This window comes from Nicotiana tabacum, chromosome 7 (genome assembly GCF_000715075.1).
Source record: "Nicotiana tabacum cultivar K326 chromosome 7, ASM71507v2, whole genome shotgun sequence".
Taxonomy (NCBI): domain Eukaryota; kingdom Viridiplantae; phylum Streptophyta; class Magnoliopsida; order Solanales; family Solanaceae; genus Nicotiana; species Nicotiana tabacum.
Window position 1 is genome coordinate 158,685,177 of NC_134086.1, and position 17,476 is coordinate 158,702,652.

The following is a 17,476-nucleotide window of genomic DNA, read 5'->3' on the forward strand; positions in this document are numbered from 1 at the left end:
GGTGTTTGCTCACATGCTAGGCATCTCATGTAGATGTAGTGCCCAATCTCATCAATCCTTCCTCGAATGTAGTCCCTTTCAACGAACAATTGCTCTATTCGCCGGTTCTTTAATCCCAGTGCTTGAGCATTGTCGGCGAGTCGATCCTGGAACTTCTCCATTTGTCTTTCCATTCCGGTCATCGCATCGTAACATCATCTTCTGTCAGCTTGGGCATCTCATGCTTGTTTGAAGATCCGCTCCTGAAGAGTGGAGTTCGTTTTTCTTAATATCCCGATGCTCATTTCAGAATCCCTTATGACTTGTTGCAGACACTTCCTCCGGGCCATTGTACCTTTTTCCCATCTGACCTTTATTCTTGCTATGCAAGCTTCCGATCTATCTAATTCTTCTCGCCTTTTGCTGACTTGATCTCTCAACTCTGCTATCAATCTTTCGTCGGAGCGATGTTTCTGCCGGTCGCTGTTACTCTTACTGACTCGGCGAATGCGGGCTATCAGTGTCTGGTTTTCTTTGGCTAATTTGTTCTTTTCACCCCGCTCGGAGGCGACTTGCACGCTGTTCTCAAATATAAGCCTTTCAACTTGTTGCTTTAGCTTCCCGATTTCAGCCTGATAGCCTTCCTCCCTGCTTAACCAGCCCCATTGTGCATGCGACGATTCTGCAAAGTCTTGGACGTAAGCTCTCTTAGTTGGTCTCTGGTGCTCAAGCTCTCTTCCGTACCACATGAGGTATTTTGGCGACACTTCGCCCTTGGACCGATCTTGTACATAAGTATCTCCTTTCAGGGTTTGACATTCATTCCAGATTCTCCGAACGACTGCTTCAGGGAACTGCCCACCAGGCCCGATTTCGACCACCTGGCTACTGAGATCCTCTTCCTTCGGGATTAATTGACATCGTCCCAACTGCCTTAATACTCTGTTTGGCGCATAAGGCTGGATACTTTGGAGACCCATCAACAACAAATGAGACTCGACGGCTGACATGTGTATGACCTCATCTATGGGTAGCCACTCAAATGCCCATTCTATCTGATTTGTTGAAATAGAGCGCAGCAACGTGACCCATTCGGCGACCCCTTCTGGCAGGCTGAACCCGTCGACCCTGGTGGGAAACTCTTCTATACAAGTCTTTTGTGATGACCCATATTTCAAAAACAGAGGGCGGTGACATAGATGCTCTATCATCCGCATTTGCAGTAGTATATTACATCCCTCAAAGAAACCTCCTCCGGATTTGCAAACGGTGAGTGCACGGAAAATATCTGCTATTATCATTGGTGATAGAGTGTTGTTGTCTTGCTTGAGCAAAGTGCTGACGACCCCAGCGATTTGTATGTTAATTGTCCCGTCCTTTCTAGGGAACACCAGAAATCCCAGAAAGGTTATCATAAAAGCAATACACCTATGCCTCTCCCATTTCAGCCGGCTTTCCCCACTGCAAATCTTACTCTCGGGATTGTTGAACCCTCCAAGATGACCGTACCTGTCGTACAGAAATACCAAACTACAAAACCCTTTTGACAACTCTGGGTTGTGTACCGTTCTGCGGATCTTTACGGTGTCTAGGAACCTGTGTATGGTCACGGTCCTTGGTGCAATGAGATACTGTTCTCTTATAGGGATTTTAGGACATCCGATGTACCCTGCCAGCTCCTCTAGCGTCGGGGTGAGCTCAAAGTCCGAGAAATGAAATACATTGTGTGCCGAGTCCCAAAATGAAATTAAAGCCCTTATAATGTCCCCTCGCGGATCGATTTCCAGCAATCCAATCAAATTTCCTAAGTATATTTTGACTGTATCTCGCCCTGATTCTTCCAAGTCGTTCCACCACATGCGTAAGCCCAAAGGGACTCTGTTTATAATGGCCTCAGATGAACTCTTACTCGTGCTCATTCCGCACATTTATTAAGGTGATTTTAGACGAAAGCAAATATCTTTATTTTGACTCCAAAACCATTTTTCTGTTTTTCCTTAATTTTTGAGAAAAGCAAGACTGACTTTCCCAATACGGTCTTTCAGCTCTTCAGGGGTGAAGATTTTAAGGCAGTGGGATTTTAACCGGCCAAGAGGTAAGAAAAATGGCCAAAGGCGGCCATTTGTGCAAAGACAGCCTTCCGGCGTCCCTTTCGAGAACATTCGGCTATTTTCGCAAAATGGCCTCACCCGACTCTTTTACGAAAGAAGCAATATATGTATATATATATATATATATATATATATATATATATATATATATATATATTCATTATATATTATTATAAACAAAAACGGGGAGTTGGACCCGATAAGGGTTGCCTACGTATTCCACATCCGGTGAGAATCAAACCGACGCAGTTCGGGTAAGAAAATTAACTAAATCACGGATCCAATTCTCTTTCCTCAAAAATCAAAATTATTTGGACATTGGTTTTTCTCAAATGAGCAGCTCTTATTTTTCAAAATTCCCGTTATCACCCATCAGTCAACATGCAAATTCGAAGCAAATTAAATGCGTCAACAGACAAGATGCCACAAGATGGTCTTTTTGTTCTAGGTTGCTATTCCTAGACGGGCCCAACCCCTGTGTTGATCCCCCTAAGTCAGATGCAACGTGATGCAAATAAGCGTTTTCCTACTAGGGATCCGGCATGAAGTCATGTTTTACTAAGTTTCAAACTGGGCTTTGTTCTAGACCTGGCTTACCCGAGCGGACAACTCGAGTCGAGGAGGGGGCTACGTACCGGGGACCCGCGGGGTCGTCCGGCATTGTAACTTATCCGAGCCTCTTTCTACTTGGGCATGACACTAACAGAATAGGGAGTCTCAAACCAGTGAGCCGCATCCCCGAAGGTAAGAAGAGAAGGGTTTCGGCGCAGTTTATATATACAGTCAAATAATATCAAAGCGGTAACACACATTATTTTGCACATGAAACACATATCTCATAAAAATATCAGATAAAGCTGAACATAACAATTTATTCTGAGCTCGATTTCTAACCCTAAACCAGTGGTTCTGGGTTTGTTCCCCAGCGGAGTCGCCAGAGCTGTCACACCTCCTTTTTCCACCCCCGCGAGGGGTGAAGGAGTTTTTTCCAATTAAAGGACAATCGAAACGGGATTTGTTTATTTATTTCAGAGTCGCCACTTGGGAGATTTAGGGTGTCCCAAGTCACCGATTTAATCCCGAATCGAGGAAGAGATGACTCCATATTACAGTCTGCGCACCAGAAATCCGGATAAGGAATTCTGTTAACTCGGGAGAAGGTGTTAGGCATTCCCGAGTTCTGTGGTTCGAGCACGGTCACTCAACTGTCATATTCGGCTTGATTATCTGATTTTATACAAATATGAACTTATGTGCAGATTTCAACTCTTTACCGCTTTCATTATTATTATTATTATCTTACAGGGAATTGCAACGTTGTGAAAATGTACCTCGAACCGCGTCACAATCAATGTACCCGTGGTCGTCGACACACTTTGACTCCGTTGAGATTTGGATTTGGGTCACATAAATGTGCACCCGAGTTTAAGAAGATAAAATTATTAAAGGCGCGCCTAAAGCGGCTAGCATATCATTTACTTCGGGTAGGGCCGTGAAATTTTGCTAAACGGTCCATACCGGAGTCTAAGCAATTTTAAAGCAAATATTTACTGAGGGCCCCGCAATTTTTGTATTTTTATTTGGCGAGGCTCGTCTCATTTTTATTTAAAAAGTCGTCCTATAGCGGCTACGTTTTCTATTTTTGTTTGCATCTAAAATAAATGAAAAGATCCTAACTTATTTACATACCTATGAGTTATTATAGTTAAATTTCGAACGTGTTTTGTTGAAAGAGGGACGTGATTCGAAGCAGTCCATTTGGCAGTTATGGGCCCAGGCCCAGCGCACACTGTATGGACTGGACCTGGGCCATTCCTTTTTCGATGAGGGTCTGTTTATTTTATTTGACTTAGGACCAACATTTATAAGGTTGAAATGGGAACCGGTGTTATTTTATTCTAACGGTATTGCTGCAACTTATAACGAGGCAGCCTACTAAAATGAAATGAGGTTAACTAGCAATGGATAGTTCAGCACTTAACATGCGTTGGAAGATATGCTAACCACAAACATAGCTAAAATTCAAGATATTGCTTACTACACTATCACCCCTATTTATCTACCAGCCTATATACACAGTATGATATTAAGTTGCCATACATGACGTTTAGTTATACATGCTGGCTACCTTCATTATCCTAATAGAAGATGTGAACTATTATACATAACTTAATGTTCAATATACAGACTATGTATGAAAATAAAACAACTTCAACTCTTCCTTTTTTGTATTCATGTTTCAACTTTCAGCTCACATTGACAGTGTATCAGTGGTGTACCTAGTATTGAGAAAAGCAAAAGAAGAAGAGGAATGATCAGTGGAAGCAGTAGCATACACAGCAACAACAATAACAGAAAACAGCAACACAACCCCAGCAGTCAGATTTTTGTTTCCAACAGCAAACCCAGCGAAACAAAATCCAACAATGCCCAGTAGGAGAGACCAGCAAACAGATTTAATCAAAACAGAAGTCCAGTGAACTCAGAAAACCCAAAACACTCAAATGAAACAGTGTTGTACCAGTAGGGAAACCAAGAAAACTAAGCTAAAAACTCAGCAGCGTCCCAACAAATACAAGCTAAGCAGAGAAGGAAACAGATGCAGCAAACAATAGCCTCTGATTTGTTATGTTCAAAATCCAACACCCTCTTAACTCTCTATCACTCTGAATTTAGGCTGACCTATTCAAGTTTTTGAAAATCCAGCCTTGTTTTTGGCTTTTTTCTTTAATCTCTTCACCCTTTTTTTCCCACCTCCTCTCAACTCCACTGTCCAGCCTATTTATAAGCCAGAAATGGCAAGCCCCCCAGGCTGCTTTTCCCCTCTGCCCATACCCCTTTAAACTAATCAACAATGCCCATCATATTCCTGGCAGACTCCCCATACCGCATGCTTTTCTCTTTTTTTAATCAAAATTATGGGTGTTTAACTTATTTTAATCAACCTCCCCCATGCCATTTAATCTTGTTCCCCACTATTGCCTTAGTTTAATCCTATTTCAGTACCCTATTGTCAGCCCAACCTAAACTAAACATTTCTGATCTTTTCAAACCCCCAAACTAACCCTGCTAAACCTTGATTATTACTGTATTACCCTACTGCAGCAGTAGGACATTTTGAACTCCTGAAAGTTCAAATTCAAAGCTGCCCTAAACTGAGTTCTAGTTATTGTATTGCAGTTACAAACCATTCACAGATAATGTCAAATAATCCGCTAAACGACAATGATTAGAACCGTCATAAAAAGCCATATGAATCAGAATATTTGCACATTCAGTCCTATAAAACTAATCGACGACATTTATCTAATCGACTACACTAATTATAACATAGAACAATCAGTCGATCAAACAAACAAACGAATAGGGCATCAACTGCCTTCAACAATTTTGCACGACACAGGGAACCCATATGAATTAACTGTTCGACGATATTAATCAAATTGAATATGCATCTTATCATACGTATTCAAACATAAACAGAAGAACAATCGACCAAATAAAAGGGTCTTACGAAGACGGAGAACAAATTGGAAGGAAACATCAGAAATACTCAACAAACCAAGTAAACATGCTGACAAACCCAAACAACATTTAAACAAAAACAGAAAAAAGAAAAAGAAAAGGGAACTCACTCTGAAAAGCTTAAACACAGACGACCCCAGCTTTGACCGGATTTGCCCATATTGAGGTCGAACAAACTTTAATCGAGGTGTTCTAAACCGAGAACACTTCGATTAAGGTCTATTAGACCCCAACCCTCTGTTAAACTGGACGGATTCCAAGGCTCTTGGGTTCTAGGGTTTGAACCAGTCCGATTAGGGGCTTGAGGATTTGTGGGTAGATTCGGACCAAACCAAGCTTGGTTTGGTCACGATTGAGGCCAGGGTGGTGACTGGTGTGAAACTGGGGTGGGTTGGTGTAGGTCAGGGTTGGGCTCGAACCTTCAAATTAAGATTCGAGATGATGGGGGATGATTCGAGGCAAGGGGGTAGCAGATCCGTGTTCAGGGTGGTGAGGTGCATCAGGGGTGTTACTTTGGTGGTCACCGGCGTCGTTGTCGCCGGGTTCATGGTGAGAGTGTATGAGGGCAGCTAGGGTTTGGAACAGGGGGGCTTGGGTTTGTGTTTGGGACGATGGTGTACAGTGGTGAAGGGTGGGGTTTGGTTTGGGGGCGTGGGGTGTGATGGGAAGCTTATATACGGAACGGGGCAATTGATTTGGGCCGTTAGATCAGATGATCTCAACGGCTTAGATCAACTGGTGAGGGACAGGATGGGGTCGTTTGGTATAGAAACGGGGTCGTTTGGTTTTAATAAAGGGCTGGGTTGACCCAAGTAAACAGGTCAGGTTATGGGCGTGAGCGTGGACCGTTGGATGAGTATGGCTGTATGGCTCAGATCAAACGCCCTATGCGGCGTCGTTTTGGGGTGTACCTGGAAGGCCTGGTTTTGGACTGGGTCTTGGGGTTGGTTTGGGCCCGATTTTTAATTGAAGTTTTGGCCCAAATCCGGTATCTTCTTTCCTTATAATTAAACAAAAATTCCTAAAAACCAAAAATTAAATTACCCAAATATTAATTAACACCTAACAACAATTAACACACGAATTAAAACATTTAATAAAATTACCATGACACCTAACAAATAGAATAAAAATGCATATTTTTGTGATTTTCGCTTTTAAAACCAAATTATGGTTAATTAATTCCTAAATGTACCGTTTATTCCTAAATGCAATGCAACATGTGTTTTTGTATTTTTAACTATAGTAAGGCGAGCATTTACGGACAGAACAATTATCAAAATGTCATGCAAATTCTCGAAATTGTAACCGAGGGCAACTTGTTTTATTTATTTTTCGATTTTTTTTGGAGTAATTTCCGTGAAGCAAAAATCACGTGCTCACAGTCGGGGCCCTAAATTTGAGTTGAATGAGAGTAGGGGCTTCTAAACCCTCAAATCAAGATTTAGCCTTTAGACATGGCGATAATCTTCAAGGGGGGATTGGTCCGGAAGCTCGAGAATGGAGACTGCCTTTAGGCTTTCGAGAGCAGTCCCCGAGTGAGGGTTAACTCGGGCCGTCTGGAAACTTATCTTGAACTTAGTGTATATAGCCTTAAGGCGTTGTAGATAGATCCTGGATGAGGAACTGTTCGAGTTTAGATGGTATCCTGAGGCCAAGCCTATACGAACAAAGTTTTAAGTGCTTATTTTTCTTCTTAAGAGAAGCCTTCGAAACTGGGTATCATCTCGAGTCTTGTAATGACGTCGATGGCCCCTTGGAGAGATCCTCAAGATCGGGCACCATCTCGGGCCTGGCGATGATGCTAAAGGCTTCCTAGAGCCTAACTTTTTTTTGATGGAGGTCCTCGAGATCGGGTACCATCTCGGGACTGGTGATGATGCCAAAGGCTTCCTGGAGCCTAACTTCTTTTTGATGGAGGTCCTCGATATCAGGTACCATCTCGGGACTTGTTTCGTATGGGGGTCTCCGACCCCAAAACATCATACGACGCTTGTCAAATGGGCGACTTGGCTGTAAAGTGACCGAGGCGACCCCGCTAGCATATCTTCCCAAAGTGATTTCGGCCAACATTTTAATAGGCCTCTGGAGCAGGCGGATCTTTGCCGCTTTTTCCATATATAGGGCTGCTTTTGTCCTTTTGGAGATTCTACCATTCTGAGAAGTTACCCTTTTTTCCTGTGTTAGGCTTTTCATTATTTCAGTATTGACGCTTTGGCCTAAATTCCCACTCCAGTTCTCCGATTTTGCTGTAGTCATGACTGCTACATCAGGATCCGTTTGGCAGGGAGGAGAGGGTTCCGCCTCCGGTTCTCGCCTTGTTGGCTCGGGGCATTTTGCTTCGAAAGGGGACTTTTCGTCAGAAAAGTGCCCCGATGCTTAGGATCAACGGGAGCATACCCTGGAGTTTACTTCTTCGATAATAGAGGGACACCTTGAGTTGGTGAGGAAAGACTGTGGATGGGGGGAAAAGGTGGTACTGCAGGTACCTTCCTCGGATGAGAGTATTACGGACCGTGTCGAGGGATTTCTGAGTGTGTTCACGTATCCCTTCATGTTGGGACCCCTTGACAGGGTTGTGCTTCACTTCTGTCAAAAGTATCGAGTTACCTTGGCCCAGATTCATCCGTCATTTTGGTAGATAGTGTTGATGGTGAGGTTTTTTACGGAGAAGGCAGGGCTCAAATTCACACTTAGTCATCTTATCTGGCTCTACCAGCCCTTTCATCATCGAGGCCACGCCTTTCGTTGTTGATGATAAAGAAGATGAGGGTCAGGAGTGGATGAGTTAATTCGTTCGAGTACGAACTGCAGATATTATCCTCGTGGAGTTTATGCCATTCCCTGAGGAATGGAATTATACTCGTAAACGGTACACTCGTGCCTTCACAATTCTTCAATTATGGTGAACGGGTGTTCCGTAAGTGTGCCTTCTTTTCTTTTTCTGTAGTGATTTCATGGATGCTGGCGAGGTTCCTGATCTACCGGATTAGGTTCGGAAGTTGACGACCCACTCGTCTCACAATGAGCTTAAGCGGCGAGCTTTATCTAAGGATAGGTAGGAGGAAATATACCACGGTATGTGCTGTGCGATTTGTTCCCTTCTTTTAGTTGAAAAGGCACTTTCTCTTTCTACGTGCTAACCCTGTTATTGTAGGAATCGGGGAGTCTTCTTAGGCGAGGCCGTGTCCCCTTGGGGAGAAGGGGGAAGAAGGATCGCTAGCTTCTGGGCTAAAGAATGATAACAATAAGCAAGAGATACCTTTGCAGGGTGATGGCGCTCTAGGCAAGGTGAACCTAGGCTGGGGGCCCGGAGTGAAAGTATTGATTGAGCCTGCCACGCCCGTGATTTCTGGTTTTGGAGAGGCGGTTTATCCTCCGCTGTCTCCTTCTTTTTCTGTTGGAGGTACTTCGAGGGATACTCAAAACCCGGGATCATATACACCGAGCGAAGTGCACCCGACCTTCGAGGAAGCACAACGACTTCACTCTATGGTGAGTTTTTCGCACAGACCTTTTGAGTTTCGTGCCTTCCTTTCCTTACTGGGTTTTCTTTTACAGGACTTCGACAAGCTTAAGTTCGAGCTACTTTGTCGTGAGTCCAGGTTGCGGAAAGCTCTGAATGAGGAGAAATACCAAAGGCTCCTTTGTGATGAAAGGGAAATCGAATTGGCATACTTACGGTATGAGGCGAGTTAGAGCTCGAATTATGAGAGCTACTTGAAGGAGAAGGTAGTTTTTGTTCCGAGTGAGCGGGCGTTCCTTATTCTAGCTCCCGAAGCTAATGTTTTGTTTATTTTAGTTGCGGAAAAAGGCGGAGGTCTTGGATCGCCTTCGAAACGAGGTTGGCTGAGCCAAGCGCAAGTATGATGAGTTAAGGGCTCAGGCGGATGCTCAGGCTTCGACAGAGGAGTGTGATCTGGCTAAGGCTTCCACCCTTGAGGCTCAACTTCGTTTAGCTCGTGATAATAGCTTGGTTCGAAAAGATACGATTGCGAAGCTCAAGACCGAGCTCTCGAAGATAAAGGCCGATATTGTGGATGCCCGAGCTGAAGCTGTAATGAGTCGAACTAAGGCTGACCAGAAAGTGGCGGTTTATTTGAAGGATGCTGCCATGCACAAGCTAAGTTGAGAAATATCCTTGGCCACGAATATAGGAGCAAAGAATACGCTCGGTGTAAGTCTCAAAGGAAAACCCTCGAGAAGATCCGTGCTAGGGGATTTGATCTCTCGAAAGAGTTGACGCAAGCGAGGGCGGATGAGCGTCGTGCTCGGTTGCTTCTGTTCGATGCCGAGGATAGCAAAGATGAGGCTGACGATCCATAGCCCCCAAGGGGAATGTAGATTTTTCTTTCCGATTCTGCATATAGCATTCTTAAAGCACATTTGTAAATGGAGCTTGTATTTATCTGCATGTATGTATAAAGAAGAAACCTTGCGGCTTTGTTTCTCTTGCATTTATTTTGCCTTGATTTTAGCCGGATGAACTGGTTTTTGAGCTGAAGGGAATCCTTAAATTCACGGTATGGCCTTGAGGCTCATTGGGCTGGCCCGTAGGCTCTTACGCGCTTTTTCTCTTAGGCATATTTAGGCCAGCTGTTTTGGGCTCAGTCCTTGAGTCGGGAATCGACTCGAGCTTGTTTGACCCTCAAGTCATCGAATTTTAGGCTGGCGACAGTGGCTCTTACGCTTTTGGTCGATGCGACCTTTTAGTGTATGTAGGTTGGCGACAATGGCTCTTACACTTTTGCCCTTAGGCATATTTAGTTAACAGTTTTAGGTTCAGTCTCTGAATCGAGTTACGACTCAAGCTCATTTAACCCCTCAAGTTTTTAAATTTTAGGCTGGCGACAATAGCTCTTATGCTTTTGGTTGATGCGACCTTTTAGTATATGTGGGCTGGCGATAATGGCTCTTATGCTTTTGCCCTTAGGCATATTTAGTTAACTGTTTTGGGTTCAGTCTTCGAATCGGGTTACGACTCGAGCTCATTTGACCCTCAAGTTTTTGAATTTTAAGCTGGCGACAGTGGCTCGAACGCCTTAGGTCGATGCGACCTTTTATGTAGGCTTTATTTTTCCCTTGATAAGGATTTTTTGAAATAGTGTTTGCCTGACTCTTCAACAGTTTAAACAACCTCGATTGTGAGTCATTATTTGGCGATGATCGAGCACCTCAAAAGTTTTGGCTCGGAGGTTGAGTATCTCGAAGCCAGTGTTTAGGAGCTGACATGGTCGAAGCTCTTTTGCCTATATCGAGGGTAACCTGTTTAGCCAGTTCTTTCCAAAGTATATTCGGAGTAATTGAAGGCCTGTAATTTATAGCGATGGTCAGGCGTCCCCGAGTCGCATTAGTTTGGCTGATACAACCTTGCAATCGGAGTCATTTGTGTTTGGACGGAGCCTTTAAGTCTCGAATGAAGTAGTTTCGGAATCTATATTGAGGGTATGACTTTTAGGGATCTTAAGGGTTCGATATATAACCGAAACTTTGAGATCAGACTTATGCCATTAGTAAGGTCTTACAAGTTTTTCATTCCTTTGAGGTCTTACAATTTTGGATACTTGGTGCAAGTACTGTTCATGCCTTGCTTGAGGTCTTACAGATGTTGTTGTTGCCTTATGAAGGTCTTACGAGACCGATGCTACCCGCATGTGGCCTTACGACCTCGGGTTTTGATAAATCGATGGAGATGGCGATTGACGACAGTCCCCGAGTCATCAAGGGTTTCTTGGCTCGGGAACCATTACTTGTAGACTCAATATTGCCTCATTAAGGGCTTACTATTTTGGAGTTCCCGACTCGAAGGCCATGTAAGTTTGAGTATTTGATGCCAGTCCCCGAGTGTTCGAGACGTTTTTGGCTCTAGAGCCACTTTGTAATCTTGATATTGCCTCATTGAGGACTTATGAATTAGGAGCTCCGACCCGGAGGTCACATTGTTTAATTAGTTGATGTCGGTCCCCGAGTGTTCGGGGTGCCTTTCTGCTTTGGGGTCATTTTTTGCAAAAATGTCGAGCTTCCTTGAAATGCAAAATGCTTTTGGGAAGTATTCTTTGATTAATTGGAACAAGTATACATGTTTTTGTTTTGCCGGCTCGGTTGTTCTATGCAGACACGGTTCGTTCGACCGTTTGGCCCGGTATATTACTTTCCTGTTGAGCCCCTGTTTGGCGTATCTTGGCTTCTCAAAGTAGGTGACCTTCCGGGGGGATAGCCCCCAATATTTGAGGTTGGTTGCAAGAGAAGCCTTGAATACTTGTTGGATCTTCCTTAGGTAGCATGTAGGTGTTGCCTCATTTAAAACCTCACCGGTAAAACCCTTCTCGGGATAAAAACTCGGTCTAAGGAAAAGAGTGCAACAGATGCTTTAAAACATTAAGGTCTTCGAGATGGAAAGTGCTTTGGTTGTTCCGATTGGATACATGCACTCAGATCAGCGTAAATATAATTGAAAGAGAGAGAATATGGTCATACCTTAGCGTAGAATGTGTCGGCGATGTTTCGGGCCCCAATACGTTTCAGTTGCCTGTGATGATAACGCGATATGATTCCCTGCTTTGCTTAGTCAGGGATAGTTGGGAGTGTAGTTTGTTATTGCTATTTTACTGTTTGCTTATCCTTTGGCTCCTTCAAGGTGGAGGTACCGGTGCCGGGGCCACATCATGTACCGCGAACATTTCTTTCGCCACATACTGTTCCCCGTAGACAGTCTTAATCCCATCCTTTGTGGGGAATTTCATCATTTGATGGAGGGTGGATGGTACTGCTCTCATGCAGTGTATCCACGGCCTTTCAAGCAAGGCGTTGTACCTCATGTCCCCCTCGATGACATGGAATTTAGCATTTTAGATTGTGCCGGCTACATTGACTGGAAGGGTGATTTCCCCTTTTGTTGCTTCGCACGCCATGTTAAATCCGTTGAGGACTCGAGAGGTAGGTACGATTTGGTCAAGCAGTCCGAGCTGCTCTACCACCCTCGACCTGATAATGTTGGCCGAGCTGCTTGAATCCACAAGTACACGTTTAATCTGAAATGTATTTAGAAGAAAAGAGATTACCAGTGCGTCATTGTGGGGATGAGACAAGGTCTCGATGTCCTCATCGCTGAATGTGAGGGCATCCTCGGGTATGTAATCCTGAGTTCGCTTTTCTCTAGTGATGGATATTTTTGTTCTTCTCATCATGGGCTCTTGCGGGGCATCGATGCCTCCCAAGATCATGTGGATGACATATTGTGGCTCATTCGTTTCGTTCTTCTTGGCCGCATCTCTTTCCCGGTACTGGTTTTTGGCCCGATCATTGAGGAATTCTCAGAGGTGACCTTTACTGAGTGGTCTGGCCACTTTCTCTCAGAGCTGGTGGCAATTCTCGGTCTTGTGGCCATGCGTGTTGTGAAACTCACAAACTAAGTTATGATTTCTTTGCGAAAGATCTGATTGCATAGGCCTGGGCCACCTGGCGTCTATGATTTTATTGATGGCGAATATGATGTCTGATACATCTACGTTGAAGTTGTACTCTGATAAGAGAGGGCCTTTGTTGGCCACGGGTTCCTATCGAATTCGGCTCTATTGACGAATCCCCGAGGGTTTTGACCTCAGTCCATCAGTCAGTCATTGTGAGGTATGTTATGCTTCGGGGCGTTTCTCCTGTCGTCGGTGTATGGCTGGTACCTTTCCTTGTTTGGTTTTGGCTCCTTCTCCAAAAGCCTACTTGGGTCTACCGAGCCCGAGGGTGTCCTCAACCCTGATTTTTGATTGATATCAATTGTGAACATCCGACCAGGTCACGACGGTTCTGTTTCTGTTGCTTCGAAGTCACCGAGCTTCGCTCATTCAGACCTTGAGTGAAGGCCTGCACTTCCTATTCGTCGGAGACTGGTGGTAGTTCCATTCATTCCATTTGAAAGCAAGATACGAACTCTCGCAACATCCCATTATCCCTCTATTTAATTTTGAAGACATCGGATTTTCTGGTTGCAACCTTGATGGCACCAGCACGTGCCTTTATGAAAGAATCTGCTAGCATGGCAAAAGAATCTATAGAGTTAGGAGCTAGGTTGTGACACCACATCATGGCTCCCTTCAAGAGTGTTTCCCCGAACTTCTTTAGTAAGACAGACTCGATCTTGTCGTCCTTTATGTCGTTGCCCTTCACTACGCAAGTGTAAGCTGTAACACGCTCATTGGGGTCTGAGGACCCATTGTACTTTGGAAGGTCTGGCATTCTGAACTTCTTTGGAATGGGTTATGGAGCCTCTTCCTCTGGGAACGACCTTTGTATGTACTTCTTCGAATCCACACCTTTCAAAATTGGGAGTGCGCCCGAAATTTGGTCAACCCTGGAGTTGTAGGTCTCGACTTTTTTGTCATTGGCTTCTATCTTATTCGCGCCCAATTTGATCCTCTTTGTGAGGTCCTCGAGCATTATTACGATGGCGGAGTCAGCTACTAACCTATTGTTGCTTGACCTCTCCAGTACCTGTTCGGTCCGGGAAGCCATCCCCCGCGCTACCCTGCTGGGAGTATTCTGGTGACTTTGTAGCTGAGCAATCGCTAGCTGTTGTGCCTGCAACATTTCAAAAATTATGTGAAGGCTAACCTCTCGTTCTTCCCTAGCCGGGGTTTCCTAGGCTTCTTGTTGGTCTCCTTGGTGCACGCTCCTATTAGTATGGGAGATTGCATCACGTGAGACCGCATCCACGGAGATCTGTTCTGGCCCGTTCTCAGGGTTTCGCGGTTGTACGCCAGCACCTGGAACATCGACACTATTTTTCCCGTGGTTCTCAAGATTGTTGTTTACTGAGTCAGACATTTTGACCTGAAATCAAAGATTTTGGGCAAGAAAAGGCATGAAAGATAACTTGCGTTATGTAGTTAAACTAGCAAGAAAATAATCACTATTATTTTTAGCCCCACGGTGGGCGCCAAACTATTTACCGTGAAAATGGTAATAACAATTAAATTTGATTTAGTGGTTCTAAAAATACATGATCTATTTTTATGCTAGTAGTTAGGTAGTTAATGCTATGTGAAAGACTTATAAATGAAATAAGAGCTTTAAGAACAAGGCGTTAATCAAACCGAATCGCTGTCAATCGGGGCCTCGAGCTTGCCTATTCGAGGGCCTCGGGATCGAGTCTGAAGCTCAGCTGGGAGCTATCGAAGGTGGTCGATGGTGAATAACAATTATAAACAGATCAAAGGCGGCTCTTTATGGCCAATAATAAGCAATAAATGATGAACAATAAATAGAACACAATAAATATAAGCAATAAATAAGATAACGAGACCAAGGGAATGTGTTAAAGAGTATAGAGAATGTTCTAGTATATTTAGTATGGAGCAACAAATGTTTGAAAAATGACAAGGATCCCCTTTATATAAGAGAGGAAATCCCAACATAGTACAAGTGCATTTATTATAAAGATATGGAGATGGGATAGCTAGTTAACGCCTAGGATACAGGCTCACACTAGCTTGACAGACCTTGTTGGCTCTAGCTTCATGCCTAGGGAACTCCCCGTTTTCTTCCCGTAACCGTCGGTCTCATACTATCCCGGGGTCGAGCGTTGATGGCCCTCGAGGTATGAAACTCGACCGTAATTTCGATCCTTCTAGGCGTTATAACGATGAAAAATTGGGCCCTCCGATTTTACCATATAAAGTGTATATACACAACTACTTTGATGAATAGTGCCTTGTGATAATAAGAGTTCATTCCGTTGTTTGCTGAAAAATTCCTTTCTATTATCTGTTCTCAACATCTTAACAAAAGTGTCAAATTGTGTTTTAACTATACAAACAAACTGTTTTAAGAAAATGATAGTTTTATTCTTAAACTGTATCAAGAAAATCCAAGTAGCCCTTGAGAAATCATCTACAAATGTAAGAAAGTAGTGCTTCCTATCATGAGTACTCTTCTTATATGTTCCCCATATATCCATGTGAACTAACTCAAATGATGTAGTGCTCCTTTTTTCACTATCACAAAAACTTAGTCTAGATTGTTTAGCTAGAGGGCAAACAGAACATTTGTTTTGCATATTACTATCTACTTAATTTTGCAAAAAAGAAACATGTTGCATAACAGGAACAGAAGCATGGCCTAGTCTTTCATGCTACCAACATGTTGTTTCACCAATTGAACCTTTCACATCAACATGAGCTGCTAGAAGTCTAACTCCTTTTCCTTTCAGCACATACAAACCTTTATCTTCCTTACCAATCTCATTCACCCTGCCATTGTAGAGTTCCTGAAACACACAGAGTTCAGGTAAAAAGGTGGCAGTATATCTTAGATCTCTAGTTAGCTTGGACACTGACATCAGATTAAATTTGAAATCAGGAATATGTAGTACATTCTGCAGTTTATCAACAACTGATAGATATGAACTCCCAATATGGGATTTCTTTGTACTAACACCATTTGGCAGTGTTACTTGATCTTGTGCTTTGTCATCTACTCTTCTTACATCACTCATTAAGTCTAAAGCAGATGATATGTGATGTGTTGCTCCTGAATCTATAATCCAGTCATCATTCTTTTTGTTTGAAACATGCACACTAGAAGATAATGCACTAATTATACCAGCAACAGTTGGTTGATTGTCAGCCTGAGTGTCACTTAGCGGTGAGTCTTTGCTGAGCAAGCCTAGGATTTGTTGGTACTCTGTGAAGAAATAATCTCCCTTAGACTGTGATGCTCCTTGTGAACTCTGAGTCACAGATCCTTCTACATGATTTTCAGCAGTAAGCACTCTTTTAGGTTGAAATCCTTTCCTTCCTTTGAAGTCTTCAGGATATCCAATGATCTTGTAGCAATTTTCTTTTGTATGCCCTCTCATACGGCAATGTTCATATTGTAGATGTTGTTTCCTTCCTCGAAAACCTTGGCCTCTCCCTGCTTGCATAGCTAATGGATCTGCCTTTTGACCCATGACTCCACCTCCTGAGCATTGTTGACTCTCATCCTGTATTATTAGTGCATATGGTTGATTAAGGGTTCGTTTAGTAGTTTTCATCAATATTTGCCTGCAAGCCTGATCATATGTGTCATTTAGTCCATCTAGGAATTGCATAACCCTTTATTGCTGCAAGTGAGTCATATGCTCTTTTGATTTTGGACAACCGCAGTTCGGAGACGGTACCGATACATCATATTCTGCCCAGAGCTCCTTCAACTTGGTAAAATACACAGCTACAGAATCTGACCCTTGTGATAATCGCGAAATTGCTCTGTGCAATTGAAAAACACGCACTCGATTTACCTTATCAAATTGCTCCTGTAGGTCTTCCCAGACTGCATGTGCATATGATGCATAAATGATCCCACTAAGCAAATCCTTTGAAACAGAGTTCATAAATCCAGTTGTGCACTATTGCGTTACAAGTTTCCCATTCCTCATGGAGATTTTTCTCGAACGAATTTGTGGCACAAGCTCTTATTACGAACCCTAATTTCCGCTTAGCTTTGAGGGCAAGACGCATCGATCTGCTCCACAGTCTATAGTTTTTTGAACCTGTGAGCTGAATTGGAATAAAAATCAAGCTCGTCGTGTCTGAAGCTTGAAGAAACAGCGGATGTGTATGATCGATCTTCTCCGTCGCCATTGACGCACCAATTCGAGCAAGCAATTTTTCTCAATTGAGAAATTACAACAACAAAATGTCTAAAGTGAAGATTAAGCGGCTAAAATTGAGTAATCAATCAGTTGAGCGAAATCAGAAAGCTTCGCGAGTCTTCATGGCTCTGATACCATGTCAGAACTTAGCCATTGAAACAAGCTGTGAATGTGAAGAAGAAGAGAGAATTAGAACATTTTTTAACTGACATTTACAGCCCTAAATAATTCACTA

At 43.3% G+C, this 17,476-nt stretch overlaps 1 protein-coding gene across 1 annotated transcript in view; it reads right to left on the minus strand.

Annotated features, from left to right (window-relative positions):
• Window positions 1–17,230, minus strand: part of LOC142162386 (uncharacterized) — a 40,636-nt gene extending 23,406 nt beyond the window's left edge. Inside the window, exons 1-4 of the mRNA XM_075218734.1 lie at window positions 17,008–17,230; window positions 16,768–16,919; window positions 15,759–16,659; window positions 15,428–15,671 (exon numbers count right to left, since the gene is read on the minus strand). Of these exons, the coding sequence (XP_075074835.1) occupies window positions 15,428–15,671; window positions 15,759–16,659; window positions 16,768–16,919; window positions 17,008–17,230 (1,520 nt within the window). The remainder of the gene's footprint in view (window positions 1–15,427; window positions 15,672–15,758; window positions 16,660–16,767; window positions 16,920–17,007) is intronic.
• Between the last annotated feature and the right edge of the window lie 246 nt (window positions 17,231–17,476).